Genomic DNA, 13,946 nt, shown 5'->3' on the forward strand with positions numbered 1-13,946 from the left:
CGTGTCCGACTTTGCCATATCCGGACTTTTCCGAACCCGTACATTTCTTCCAACACTTGCTCTCCCGGTGGTCTTTCTTGCCACAGTACCAACATTCCATTTCGGCCTTTGCTTGTAGTTTCCGACGCCGATTTGACTCCCCCTGTTTCCGGAGGGTCCGGAATTGTTGTAGGCATTTCGATTATGCCTTCAGTTTTGTTCCTATCGGCCGCCTCCATTGCGTGATAACCTGCCTCGTCCACACGACCATGGGGTCTATCCTCCTTCGTGTACAACATCTTATTATTGGTGTATGTGCTCGTCGACGCACCTATGTGGTTCTCTTCAACGAGAAGCATTGATTGCAACTCGAAGAATGACAACATACTCTCTCTCGTGCAGAACACCATCTGGAATGGTCCAAACTTAGATGCCAACCCACCGAGATAGACCTGCACCATTTTTTCCTCCTCAACATACACGTTGATGGATGTGAGAGAGTCGCAGATGTCTTTGGTCCGGGAGGTGTAATCATCCACCGACATGTCTCTTTGTCAGACGTTGCTCAGCTCCTGTCATAGTTGTAGCTTTCAGGCCGTGGTGCTTGCGGCGAATATTTTCTTTAGATTTCCCCAAGACTCCTTTGACGTCTTAGTGTCCCGGATGTAGCTCAGTAACTAATCACTAACATTGGATGTGAAGCAGTAGAGAACTCTACTTGCCGACTATTCCCAAGCCGGAAAATCCTTGTGTGTCGAATCCGATGCTAAATCATTTACTCCTTCGACATAACTCCAATACCCATGCCCTAGCAGATACTGGTGCATCTTGTATGAACAAGATGCTTAGTTTCTCCTATCGAGCTTCTCCGTTGGAAGCGAGCTTCCCATATCTCAGTTCATTTCTCTGCTTGTTTGTTCTTACCTGTTGAGATACAAGCTCAACGTTGGGTGCGTAAACGGGCGCGTAACCTAGTGCGTAGACTGGGTGTGTAAAACCATACGCACAAAGGCCGTAACGGTGCATAAAACGAGAGGCCGTTAGAGCGTTATTCCTCGTAAGGAATAATTTTGGGAGTTAGTGTAGGAAGCTCATTAATGAGCATTGAAGTACGTGTCAGTACTTTGATAGTACTTTTGTCTGTCCGTAAGGACTTGTATAAAAAGCGGTGATTGAGTGCATCTTGTATAGAGTGACAGAGAGTTATTTTTGAATCTAAGTTCTTGTGTTCTGCTCACACACACTCTCTCTCTCTCTCATTCTCTCTCTCTCCTGCATACGTTGTGTTGTGTTCAAGCTCTCCATTAAACCTTCTCTTTCTGTTACACGGTTGTGTCTGTTACACTTCCGCATACACTATTCTTTTACATTACCGGGTGTTAGGTCTTGGTAACTTTGTGTTCTTGAGCTCTTGTCAGCAGCAAAGGATGTTCAACCCTCACACTCCAATACCATGTAAAGATGAATATGCGAAAGCTAAACAAACCTCAACCAGCTCGGCAAGATAGCAACAGAAAGCACAAAGAATGGAATACAAAGAGTAGGTGAGTGAGAGAGAGAGAGAGAGACAACGAGCAAGACAAAATATCTCTATATCAAAATACTCTAAAAACTCTATACATATAATGTGCTCTGTGAGCATTTTTATACAAGTCCTTGAAGGACTGACAAGTACTTCAATGCTCGACACTAACTCCTAAGAATATGCCTACATACTAGGCTAGGATTGTAGACCTCTAACGGCCTACCGGTTACACTCAAATTTGGACACCGATTCAGCTCTTGTCTTATTCAGCCAATACGGATCATGTTGAGCTTGATCGCTCAACAAATATGAATATCAATTCAGAGTTCTTGTCATTCCATCATGAAAGGTTTCATAATTTATAGGATCATAGGGTCAATTTACAATATCACAAATCCATAATGATTTGGAATTTAATTTAACTTTAATCTAATGCTTATAAGTGAGATCATATTTCCTGCATATTTTGTATAGCTGTTAGCCATAGAAGAGTACTTGAAGCTACAAATGTTGCACAAAGCTTTAGTTTTGAAGACGTTTGAATTGCGACCAACAATTTCAAAAAAATCCTTGGTAAAGGTGGTTTTGGCATTGTATATAAGGGCATTTTGGAAAATGGAGTGGTTGTATCAGTTAAAGTTTTATCCACTGCATCACACCAAGGAGTAGAAGAATTTCTTAATGAGGTATTTGCAAAAATGAATTGAGGTGCGGTTTCATCATATATGAGAGCTCGTAATGGAGAAGAAGCTTGAAGTCCAGAAGATCGACACCGAGGCGAATATCACTGATTGCTTGAGAAGCTACTCCTAGATCAACGCTTCAGAACACTGAGGACAATGGTGCAACTACAACAAGCGATTGAGTAGAAAGAAGCTAAATGAACGACAACAAAAGGGAAGATGAAGACCGACCCGGTTGGGCAAACCAAGAAGGCAAAATCCAAAGACTCAGAATACGGATGAAGATGCAACATTGAGCAAGGATGTTGACTAGAGAGAAAACGATCGACATACAAGCAAATCCAAAGACACACCGAAGATCCAGTGAGGAGCTCGGGAGCTAGCACAAGCGGGAAGCAGATCGACTAAAGACCAAGAGTCGGAATCACATGAGTCCATTTGAGCAAACGAGTCAACGCGGAGGTAAATTGATCTGAACAAGTCAATCAAACTGACTCAGACATGCCGACCCAGACAACATACAATCCAAAAGATCAGTCAAATTAGGCTAGACACCGACCTTACCTTTGTTGGTTCGACCGAGTGCCGATAGTCTTGTGTGTATACTTGTAACTATAGATTAGATTTGTAATCTAGGTTCACGGGGGAGATAACCCCAATTATTTATATACATAGGAAACAGTAGACCTTTTACAGGGGAGTTTGTTAGCATAAACGGCCAACTCCTTCCATTTTTTATCGTTCGTGTGAACACATTCTCTAGTTAGGGCTTGAGTACATAAGCTCAAAGCTAACATTGTAAAGGTCTTGGAGTGAAAAGAGTTACAGATAAGAGCATAAGAGAGAACTTCCATTGAAGCTTAACCTGTGCCTATCTTCTACCTTCCTTCTCTTTGTTGCATATCTGTGTTGTTTGTTGTACACATCTTACCTTGCAGGTCCTTATCATATTCTTCATCTAACATATTACAACATGTAATAAAAATACGTCATACTTTCAATTGGATCATTTAATCTTGGTCCTTAGAATATGGTTTTAGAACCACTTTGCACAACTGTCTTAGGGCATGGTAAAGAGTATCATGTGCAACTAACAAGTAGAAAGAGCGCTATTATCTAATATAAAATCATCTTAGTAAATACTAGCTCAAAGAAAACATCTCTGGTTACTATGGTATGAAATAACATTTGTTTGATATGAGAATTTAATAGTCCCAAGGATAATCTCTTGAGTTCTACAAATTGATAATGATTATGCAATAATCCTAGGTGTGAATACAAGGGCATACCATGTCATGTATAAGCAATATATGTACATATCATTTACATTGTTATTATTTAGGCTACCTAAAAAATGTCAACTTGATCACTTTGTGGCAACCCACCTTCAATTGGATGGATTTTTGGCATTATGATCCATTTGGATATTTAGTCAACAACCTATTATTGACTTTCATTTCTTCGAATTCTCTTTGAGATAATGTCTTTATGGTTGTATGGAGACTGAGCCTCCTTATAGTTTATCCAAAGTTGCGTTACATGGGCATTCTCAAATATTCCCATTCTCCAAGGAATTTATAGAGGCATCATGAAGCAAGTGTCATATTAATAAATTGTATGTTTTGAACTCTTTTTCCTTCACTTGCAAGTTGCATCTATATCTTACGATCTATATAATTGCTAGAATGTTTGCTAGTATTTTTGGCGCCCATGTATGAATATCGAAGTTCATGGCTTTGCAATTTAATGATATTCTGAAAATTTGAGCAGTCCTATGGAAGTGCCAAAACTTTTAAGCATTACTCTTGGCGTAAAGGAGTACATTCACTGTCATTGCATTAATAACATAACACAATGTCATTGCCAAAAAATTAAATCACTTCTTCTTTTGTTAACCATCATTGCAAATCTCAATTTAACTATTAAGCGTCACATTTATTTCTATTAGAACTTGGTATGGAAATATAGGAGAGACAAAGCAAGAAGTATGTATATTATATAAAAGTTTGCTAACAAGGGATGTATATTTGATATAAATAAAAGGGAAAAGTACCAGGATACCCCTGGAAGTTCGTATATTTACCAGAATGCCCCTAGAAGTTCCAAATTTACCAAACTACCCCTATGTCCAAAAATTTACACTTTATAAAGTAATTATACACTCAAATCTTTGGTAAATAGGGCTTGTAGATTTGACTGTATAATTACTTTATAAAGTGTAAATTTTTGGACATAGGGGGAGTTTGGTAAATTTGGAACTTCCAGGGATATCCTGGTACTTTTCCCTAAATAAAACATTAAAGTTACTAGTGCAATTAATTGTTTTTGTGTTTCTTTACAGTTATACTATGGGAGACAATGATGGGTAAAATAAGCAATGTCAATTATATACAACAACTTGAGATGCTACGATTATTATAAACAATATCATTTTATGAGTTTCATACTCCTTGTCTATCAACTATGTATAGCAGCAAATCAATGTAAACAAATGTAAACATCCTCGTATTTTATATCAATGTATAAAGAAAGTTGTAACCTTCTTGGTTGCTAGGTTCAAGTTGTAGCCTTTGAGCGTTTTGTTCTTAATACTATTGAAGAAAATCTTTAAAAAAAAAAAACTATAGCAGCAAATCAGTTGAGTTCTAGTAGAATTAGAAACAAGCTTGTAGTGTTTATGTACCATCTAAAATCTACACATGTGCTTATACATAAGGGCTTCGAAATAGGTGTGCTGCTAAATTACATTACCAAGACTATTAAATTTAAAATTAATTGGGTACTAATATATTTTAGACTTTGACCTAGAACAATATTTCTTGTTATAAACAAAAGGGGTCAACCTAGGATTTGTACCATGCATTTTGCAAGATGTGCTCCAAATGTAGGCATTATTTGTGGGGGGCTAAATCAAAGAGTATTTCATGTGTTGCATAAAGGCACTTTTGACCTTCATATACCATTTGGTAAGTTTGACAATATCAAGGCACATATAAACCACAACTGTAAAGCTCTATTCTCTATGACATAGTTTGCCTTTGAACTTGGAGGTCATGTGTAATGTGATCGATTTTATAGTTTTACATAACATTTCACATTGCTTTACATAAATTAGACACACATAATATATGCACCCACCCAATCTATAACTCATCATAAATTTGCATAATAGAAATCATCATGCAAAATGAGGGTTAGATGTAGGAAGACAATATGGCTTTGAGTTAGTAATTCCTAGCAAAATGTAGTTATTATCACATGATGCTTACATTCGCAGTCAACAGTGAATGAAATTTTTTGTACACATAAAACTTGATGTTTTGGGAGCATTGTGGTAACGATGCCACGTTTCTTGAGGTCCTAAGTGTACGTATATTATTTAACACATTTACAAAGAGTCAAATGCTACTGTTAGAGGTATGATAAGTATTCAATATGCGCGATACCACCGAAAAAGTGGCATTTACGGTTATGAACATTCAAAGGAGAAATTCGAGCAAGAAAACATGGATGGTTCTTGAGCTACACTAAGGGAATTGCTACACTCAAGAGCAAGTTCTTCTTTTTTGTCGCTACACTGTGATGACAATAACAAATATTTTTCCAAGAGATGTGCGAGCAACATTTCTTTACGAAACTTGTTCACAAAATGATTGCACAAAGTCAATGCGGAACTAAACAAAAGAAAATCAAACACTCTTTTATGTGTGTGTCATATATACTAATACTCTTGAGTCTTAAGACTCTGATTTTTGTCCTCATGGCTCCATACTCTCCCCTAATCCTCGTCCTTCTCATTGTCTCTAGCTTCACCGCTTGGCTCGCATCCGCACAATCCCCTCCCGGATTCCTCAGCATCGATGTCGGATCCGCGGAGACTGCTAATTACACTGACCCAACAACCGGGATCGTATGGACCCCGGACACCATCCTATGGCCACAACTTGCGGATTGGTCGACCACCTCCACCCTCGGTCCCCCGTCGGCCGATTTCGCCGATCAGAAACAATACCAGTCATTCCGATACTTCAAACCCCCTCCAGCATTAGCCGGATCCCCTAGCCCTTCCAAGCTCTGCTACTCCCTCCCTGCCCAAGGCAACAAGTACTACTTGATCCGTGTTTTCTTGTGGTGCGGCACGAACCTCGCATCGGCCTCGACGCGTGTCCCTGGGGTCCTCAGTTTCCATATCATCATTGACAGCTACGTCGGGCCGCAGATCGATGTCTCGCTCCCGCAAAGGACTGCGTCCGTGGAGGAGTTCTACGTGCAAGCTCTCAATGGGAGCACCTCGGTGAATCTGTGCTTCTCGGCGGAGTCTGATGTGAGCGATGCCCCATTTGTGAATAGCATCGAATTGCGGCCTCTAGTCGACAAATTGAACGCCATCAAGGTCTTGAACAGCTCTAACAGCGCCCTACGGGCCATGTCCCGATACGACTTGGGTGCCGCGGATAATAGCCCGCCGATTATCAGGTAAATAAACAAGGCATTGCATACAAAAGCTAAAGCACAAAGCACAAGCTGTAGTTGTGAAAGAAGTTATGTCACCTACTCTATCCGCATGATACATGTCATACATATTGTTGGTTGGGCAATACACATTACACACATCTTAAAGGAGCTTATGGTCATGCGAACCCAAACTTGTGCATGGTTGTTTCTGTGTAGTTAGTGTTCCCTAGACACAAATATGTCTTGTGAATGCTATTGCATCGCCACACTTGAAACTATTTATTAGCTAGTTCCGTCTTGAGGATTAGTGTCGATACCATGGCATAATTGCAACCGCTCATATTCTAAAAACTTTGCATAGTTGTACAAGAAGTGGAAACTTTAGTATTCTCCTTTACTCTTTGCTAGGAAGTTGCAATATAAAATAACTAATCAAAATTAGGGGGCAGAAATCTGAAAAACATGTAGTAAGAGTTTAGTAATTTGTCAACATAAACAAATTTAGAAAATCCCTCATGTAAAAGTAGATAGGGTGATTTTTTCTCTCGATAAGGTAAGATAATTGTTTAATCTCTCTCGGCGGCTTTTAAGATATTTCAAATTCATTGTTAGAAATTTCAAAAATAAGAGTTTTCTAGGTACCATGGATAATATCATAGAACTACAAACCTCCATTTGAAGAGTTATCAATGTTATATAGAGCTTTAACATTATAAAAGTGAATAATCTAGTGATTTCAACATCGACAAATCATCTAGAGTGGGAGAGGCGATAAAAAGAAGCCCTAGAAAATAGTTCACACAATTGTTTCGTGCAAAGATGGGTTTAAAATTTTAAGGATATTACACCCTCATTGCACCAACTATAGCCACCAATTTGCTTATGCCTTTTTTACCATTTTTGTCTCTCTTGACAAATGAGAAAGATGCTTCACAAGACACTCGGGATATATACTTGTTTTGGATGTATTGTTAGAGTCAAAAGAAAGCAATGTTTTATGAAAATTACATTTTTTGGTACGCATAATATTTTGACATTGTTTTTGTTGTGGACATCACAATTTAAAAAGGTTTTGTACCATGCACAAAGGCATTGTCAATAAATGTATTAGAAAATGATTGTTTTGTGTACTTAAGTAGGCCTTTCTCTAGCTGTACATGTTGAATTACCTCTCACTTCATAGTAAAAGATCCTCTACACCAGTCCAAAACTTTGCCTTTTTTAAGACAAATATAGCGCAAAACACTACCCTCACTAGATTCACTCGATTATGTCAAAGTATTAAAACATTTGTTTGGTAAAGTTTGTGTGCATTAATGTTCACACACAACAAAACATGGGCTTCCAAGTTCCAGTGTGGAGAGTCAATTCACTTTATATGAAGATTTTTCTCAATTAGCCTCCAAATGGATAAGAAATTAACAAGTCTTTTGATATATTTTTGGATAGGCAACATTTGCCAAAATGTTAAAGCCTATATTTTGAAACGACTAGTGTAATGAAAAAATATGGATCAACATATGATGATCATATGGAATATGCAAGTTTGATGAAGAATTCTTTGCTCAATGTTCCATTTGTCTCTTGAAACAAGTTACAACAAGATTGTTTTGGCATTGTGTGTCAATGCAAGGCCCCTTTCCATGATAAGACATACCAATAGCCCAACAAAGTCACATCATTAAGTAGTGCATCATAGACCCAAAGATTAGATCTAGAACTTAGATAATTATCAAATATGCATGAATTGGTCAAATAACATATTTTGAGTTATAAAATAACAAAAGAGATAAGACTTGATCATTTCTCTCATGGACAACTTAGGATTCATAACTTGCATACACATTAATAGTGTGACAGCACTATATATTTTATATAATGATATTATTGGATACATGCATATTATTATACAATTCTTTAGAGTTCATTGAGATTGTTAAAAAGTCAACTTAGGACGTTATTGATTTTATTGTAAACGATTGACCAACAAATTCAAGTCCAACTGCATCACAAAACATTTTGTTGTAAACTTTTGTCTCCTTTGCGTAGGAAGAAAAGTATATTAAGAAGTCATATTGTGAATATGTTTAGGCGATAATTTTCACAAACAACTGGATCACGTTTTTTGGTGCAACAAGAAAAAATATGGTGATTCAAATGCACTCGTTATGCATATTATTTATTTATTCATATATTACCCCATATTATTGCTTGTGGCCGACAAGAAATTCAAGCGAAAACCAACAAAACAAATATTTTCAAGCAAGGATACTACAAACAAATGTGAAAGTGGAAGTGGGCCTTTCAATGTGATATGTGTGTCACCAATTAGTTTGCACATTCAGACTAATCAAAATAACATGGTTCAACATTGTAGATTCCCAACCGATAGTTTGGATAGGTTCTGGTTCACATCAACAATCGGCCCCACGAACGTGACGAGCAACACGGTAGACGTGTCTAACATGCCGGACGATGTGCCCATGGTGGTGATGCAATCAAATGTGATGGCCACCACGACAGATGGGCTCATGTACAACTTCAGTATTCCCGGAACCCACCATTACTACATCAACTTGTTCTTTGTGGAACTAGATCCTCAAGTCACAACCGGTCGTGTCTTTGATGTTAGTTTGAATGGAGTACCTAACGTCAAGAACGTTGATGTGTTCGACTTGAATTTGGGACGCTACAATTGGTACTCGATTTTCACACCTAGTGCATTTGGCCCTTACGTCGACTATGTCCTTATCACCCTCACACCTTCCCCGTCCGCCACATATCTCCCTTTTCTCGCCGCACTTGAAGTCATGCAAGTCTTTGACAACCCCATGGTTGTCTCCACCTCATCTGACGATGGTATGTGCTTCCTTATCTAGTATGTATAAATAGCTAAGCGAAGAATGCTTGCCATAACGTTTATTAGAGATTAGGTACTAAAGTAAGCATAAAATAAGGATATATCAATGATAGATCTAGAAAGAATAGAGAGAAAAGAGAGAAAGAAGGGTGCCGATCCACCCGACCACCCCCGAGCGAAGGGATCGAGACGGACTCGAGCCTCGATCGGCGTCCCATACCACCGCCTTGGCGTCGAGTCGTACTTGGACGATAGCGCGCTTGCTACAAGAGTCGTTCCACTCACGGACAGAGTCTCGACGTAGTCAATGCATGCCCCAAATGAGGGTAGCTAGGCCTCTTATTTATAGTAATTCTCAAGGCCCCCAGCCATGTTCACACTTGGCCTCATGGGTTGTCTCAATCCCGAGGATTAAAAGTAATCCTCCCCTTCTTTAGACTCTTTGTTTAACCCTCACACTTATCCACGTGTATAGAATACTACGACAATGCTCACCACGGGATATTATATGGTCATGCCCGTAACATACTCCCCCTCTTTAAAACATTGCACTCTTGCAATGGAAAGTTAGGGAAGTTAGTTCTTAGAGTCGTTTCGCGTTCCCATGTGGCATCTTTGATTGATTTATCCATCCATTTTATTTTAAATTCTCGGATTTCCTTAGCACGTAATTTTTTTGTTTTAACATCGAGAATTCTTTCTGGTACATGTGGTTTAGAAGATAAATCTTCAGAAGTAACCAGAGTTTCAGTTGTAACTGTATTGTCGCCTGAACCTAGAAGTTCTTTTAGACGACTTACATGAAAGACTGGATGGATTCCAACACCATCGGGAAGAGCGAGACGATAGGCTGATGATCCAATGCGTTTGAGGACTGTAAAAGGTCCACAAAACCGTGGGGCTAACTTAGCGCACTTACCCGTAGACAATGTCTTAGAATTGTGAGGTACACGTAAAAATACCTTCTGTCCAGGGCTGAATACACGAGGTTGCCTGTGATGATCGGCATAAAAACGCGCTCTATCTTGAGCTGTTTTTATATTATCCCGTGCAATATGCAACATATCTTGCATATCCCGAAGAAAGTTTTGCGTACTTCGCAACTCATCATGATGTATATTAACATCAATCGGGGCTCGTGGCTGAAATCCATACATCAACATAAAAGGACTATATCCCGTCGACGTATGCTTGGAGCTGTTATAAGCAAACTCCAAAATTGGGAGGTAACGTTCCCATTTTGTTGGTTTTGCACCAACGTATGCTCGAAGCATGTCCTCAATAATTTGATTTACTCGTTCTGTCTGTCCATCGGATTGAGGATGATCCGTGGAGCTCATGCTCAACGTAGTTTCTAACTTCTTAAAGACTTGCGTCCAGAAGTCACTAGTAAACTTTGGATCTCGGTCACTCACGATATCCATCGGTAACCCGTAAAAACGAAATAACTCATCAACGAATTGGTAAGCCAATTCAGGAGCTGTTACCGTGGTTTTAGTAGCAATAAATCTGGCCATTTTAGTTAGTCTATCAACCACAACCCATATGGCATCATGACCTTTTTGGGTGCGAGGAAGGCTAACAATAAAATCCATGGATATACTTTCCCACTTATTATTGGGAATGTCCAATGGATGTAAAAGTCCTGCGGCTTTAAGTCGCTCGGCTTTGTTAACCTGACATTGGTGACATTTAGTCACATAGCTATGTATGTCAGGACGCATCTTAGGCCAATAAAATTGAGTGGAGATGAGAACGAGTGTACGATGTATTCCAGGGTGCCCTGCTGAGGGTGCATCATGGCATTCAAAAAGAATTCTCTTTTTGACCTCAGGCAAATCTGGAACACAAACCTTCCCATTACGGTAGAGCAGACCGTTAGCAATGTGGAAGTATTCCTTCGAGGGTGTGGTGGTGTCTGTTCCAGACTCGACTCTTGCCCAGTATTTTGCAAAATAATTGTCATCAAGATACTTTCCTCGAAGGTGATCATAAAGATCTGATGTTATTTCAGTGAAGCTAAGCATGTTAACTTCACGGATGCGACTTAGTGCATCAGCGACAGTATTCATGGAACCTTTACGATATCGTATGGAAAAATCAAAGTCCTGGATGAGATCATCCCATCGTGCCTTACGACCTTTCAGGTCTTGTTGGTCACAAAAATATTTCAAGGACTCGTGGTCCGTAGTTACCACAAAGCGATTTCCATAAAGATAATGGCGCCATGTTTTGAGCGCATGTATAACCGCAAATAATTCCTTTTCTTGAACGGTATACCGACATTGAGCAGAATCAAGTTTCTTACTCTCGAATGCTATTGGTTTACCATCTTGATACAAGACAGCACCTATAGCATAATCGCTTGCGTCGGTTTCAACCTCAAAAGGTTTTGAAGGATCGGGTAAAAGAAGTGAAGGAGCCTTGCATACCAAGTCCTTGAGTTCCTTAAAGGCGAGGTCTAGTGTAGCATTCCACACAATAGGTTTTGTAGACTTACACGTTTGACCTTTTAGAAGATCAGTAAACGGCGTCGTCAATTGTGAGTAATTACGAAGAGATTTTCGCAAAAATCCGACAAAACCAAGGAATGATCGAACTTCTCGAATATTCCGAAGAGTGGGCCAAAGCTTGATTTTCTCGATGCGAGAAGGATCAATTTCAACTCCTCGTTCGGTTATGAGATGTCCAAGATAAGTAATTGATTTCTTGAAGAACTCACATTTTGAGATCTTCGCGTAAAATTGTTTGTCACGCAATATTTGTAAAACAAAGCGGACATGTCTAGCATGTTCTTGTAATGTACGGCTATAAACTAAAATATCATCTAAGAAGATAACGACAAATTTTCCAAGTTGTTCTCGGAAAATGTCATTCATTTCTTGTTGAAATGTAGCCGGAGCATTGGTCAAACCAAAAGGCATAACCAAAAACTCATAATGGCCGTAGCGCGTACGAAATGTTGTTTTAGGAACATCGTCCTCACTTATTTGTATTTGATGGTAGCCAGTACGGAGATCAAGTTTCGTAAAATACCGAGCTCCCTGGAGACGGTCAATTAGATCGTCAGCCCGGGGCAATGGGTACGAATTCTTGATCGTCACTTTATTCAAGCGTCGGTAATTAATACACATACGCCATGTGCCCTCTTTCTTTTTAACCAAGAGAACTGGTGCACCCCATGGAGATTTACTATAACGTATATAACCCATTCGTAAATAGTCCTTAAGTTGCTTAGCTACCTCATCCTCTTCAGATCGACTTAGGCGATACGGAGGTATACTAATGGGTGCAATGCCAGGTACAATATCTATACGATGGTCTATATTACGTTTAGGAGGTAAACCATCGGGTAGTTCACTCGGAAAAACATCACGAAAATCGTTTACGATTTCATCAAGTTGTTTTTGTTCAAAATATGTTAATTGACCCGAGACATTATCGATATTGTAAACGTGAATGTCCGGATCAAGTACACAATAAAATAACGTAGAACAAGACAACTCGGATATTGATGGACACGAGGAAACAATCGAGAGGGATTGTTTTGTTACACATTGAATAAAATGCGTACAATCGTTGAGTACAAAAGAAATGGAATGGCGAACCCAATCAATAAATAAAGAAGAGCTTTTATTATAAAACCAGGGATAACCCAGTATTACATCGGTGGTACTAAGATTCATTACATGGAAGTCTACTTCCTCTATATAGGTATCAATAGAAATTCCTAAAGAATGAATCGCCCCGTTGATGTGTTGTACTCTTCCATCAGCCAAGTGCACCGTGTAGGTGTGATCACTTACGGTGGGTTGGATTCCCCACATCTGTACCAAACGATCATTCACAAAATTGTGTGAGCTTCCCGAATCAAATAAAAATTGTACGGGAGATCCATTGATATACCCGTTTGCACGTAGTAAATCATTGGGACCCAATACATAATGAGGGAAAGAACATTGACAATTACTCAAATGATGTGTATAGACCTGAAGGACATTAGGAATCTGACCTTTATGGTCTATAGCTTTAGGTTTGGCGTCGTGCTCTTTTCGTTGGAGCTTACGACATTGCTCTTTTGTATGACCCTTCTTTTTGCAGAATACGCAAAAAGGATGTTGTCGCTTATAATCGCGATCCATGAATTCATTGGGTGTCTTGCGTTTCCCAACGAATTGCGACTGCTTAGTCCCGGGCGCTTCGTTGGGTTTGTTATGGTCCTTCTTCGAAGTGCGTTGATAGCGAAGAACTATCTCAACGGCCTCTTCGAAGGATTTTGGATCCTTATCGTGCACTATCCAGTGATAGTCCGAATTGGGGATGCCATTGACAAAACAAGCTATTAACCAATTGTCCCCTTCTAGACCCGATTTTTGGATTTGGGTTCTAGCATGGTGGACATAGTCTTCTAGCGAGGAAAACTTCCTGCTAGAGAGGTTCATTA

The 13,946-nt window shown here is 39.3% G+C and overlaps 1 protein-coding gene across 1 annotated transcript; it reads left to right on the forward strand.

Moving 5' to 3' along the window:
* The first annotated feature begins 5,926 nt into the window (after positions 1-5,926).
* On the forward strand, positions 5,927-9,521 carry LOC147847516 (nodulation receptor kinase-like). Its single transcript, XM_087339090.1, has 2 exons — positions 5,927-6,663; positions 9,020-9,521. The coding sequence occupies exons 1-2, from the start codon at positions 5,948-5,950 to the stop codon at positions 9,519-9,521; spliced, it is 1,218 nt and encodes a 405-aa protein (XP_087195216.1). The 5' UTR covers positions 5,927-5,947.
* Positions 9,522-13,946: the final 4,425 nt, after the last annotated feature.

Source organism: Azolla caroliniana, unplaced genomic scaffold (assembly GCF_043228905.1).
Source record: "Azolla caroliniana isolate FFs.n. ecotype wild unplaced genomic scaffold, voAzoCaro1.0.p SCAF_912, whole genome shotgun sequence".
Lineage (NCBI taxonomy): Eukaryota > Viridiplantae > Streptophyta > Polypodiopsida > Salviniales > Salviniaceae > Azolla > Azolla caroliniana.

Bases quoted from the DNA above. Each gene is read 5' to 3' on its own strand.
- LOC147847516 (XM_087339090.1), top strand. From the start codon at position 5,948: ATGGCTCCATACTCTCCCCTAATCCTCGTCCTTCTCATTGTCTCTAGC. The intron at 6,664-9,019 runs GTAAATAAACAA...TCAACATTGTAG, and splicing joins AATAGCCCGCCGATTATCAG to ATTCCCAACCGATAGTTTGG.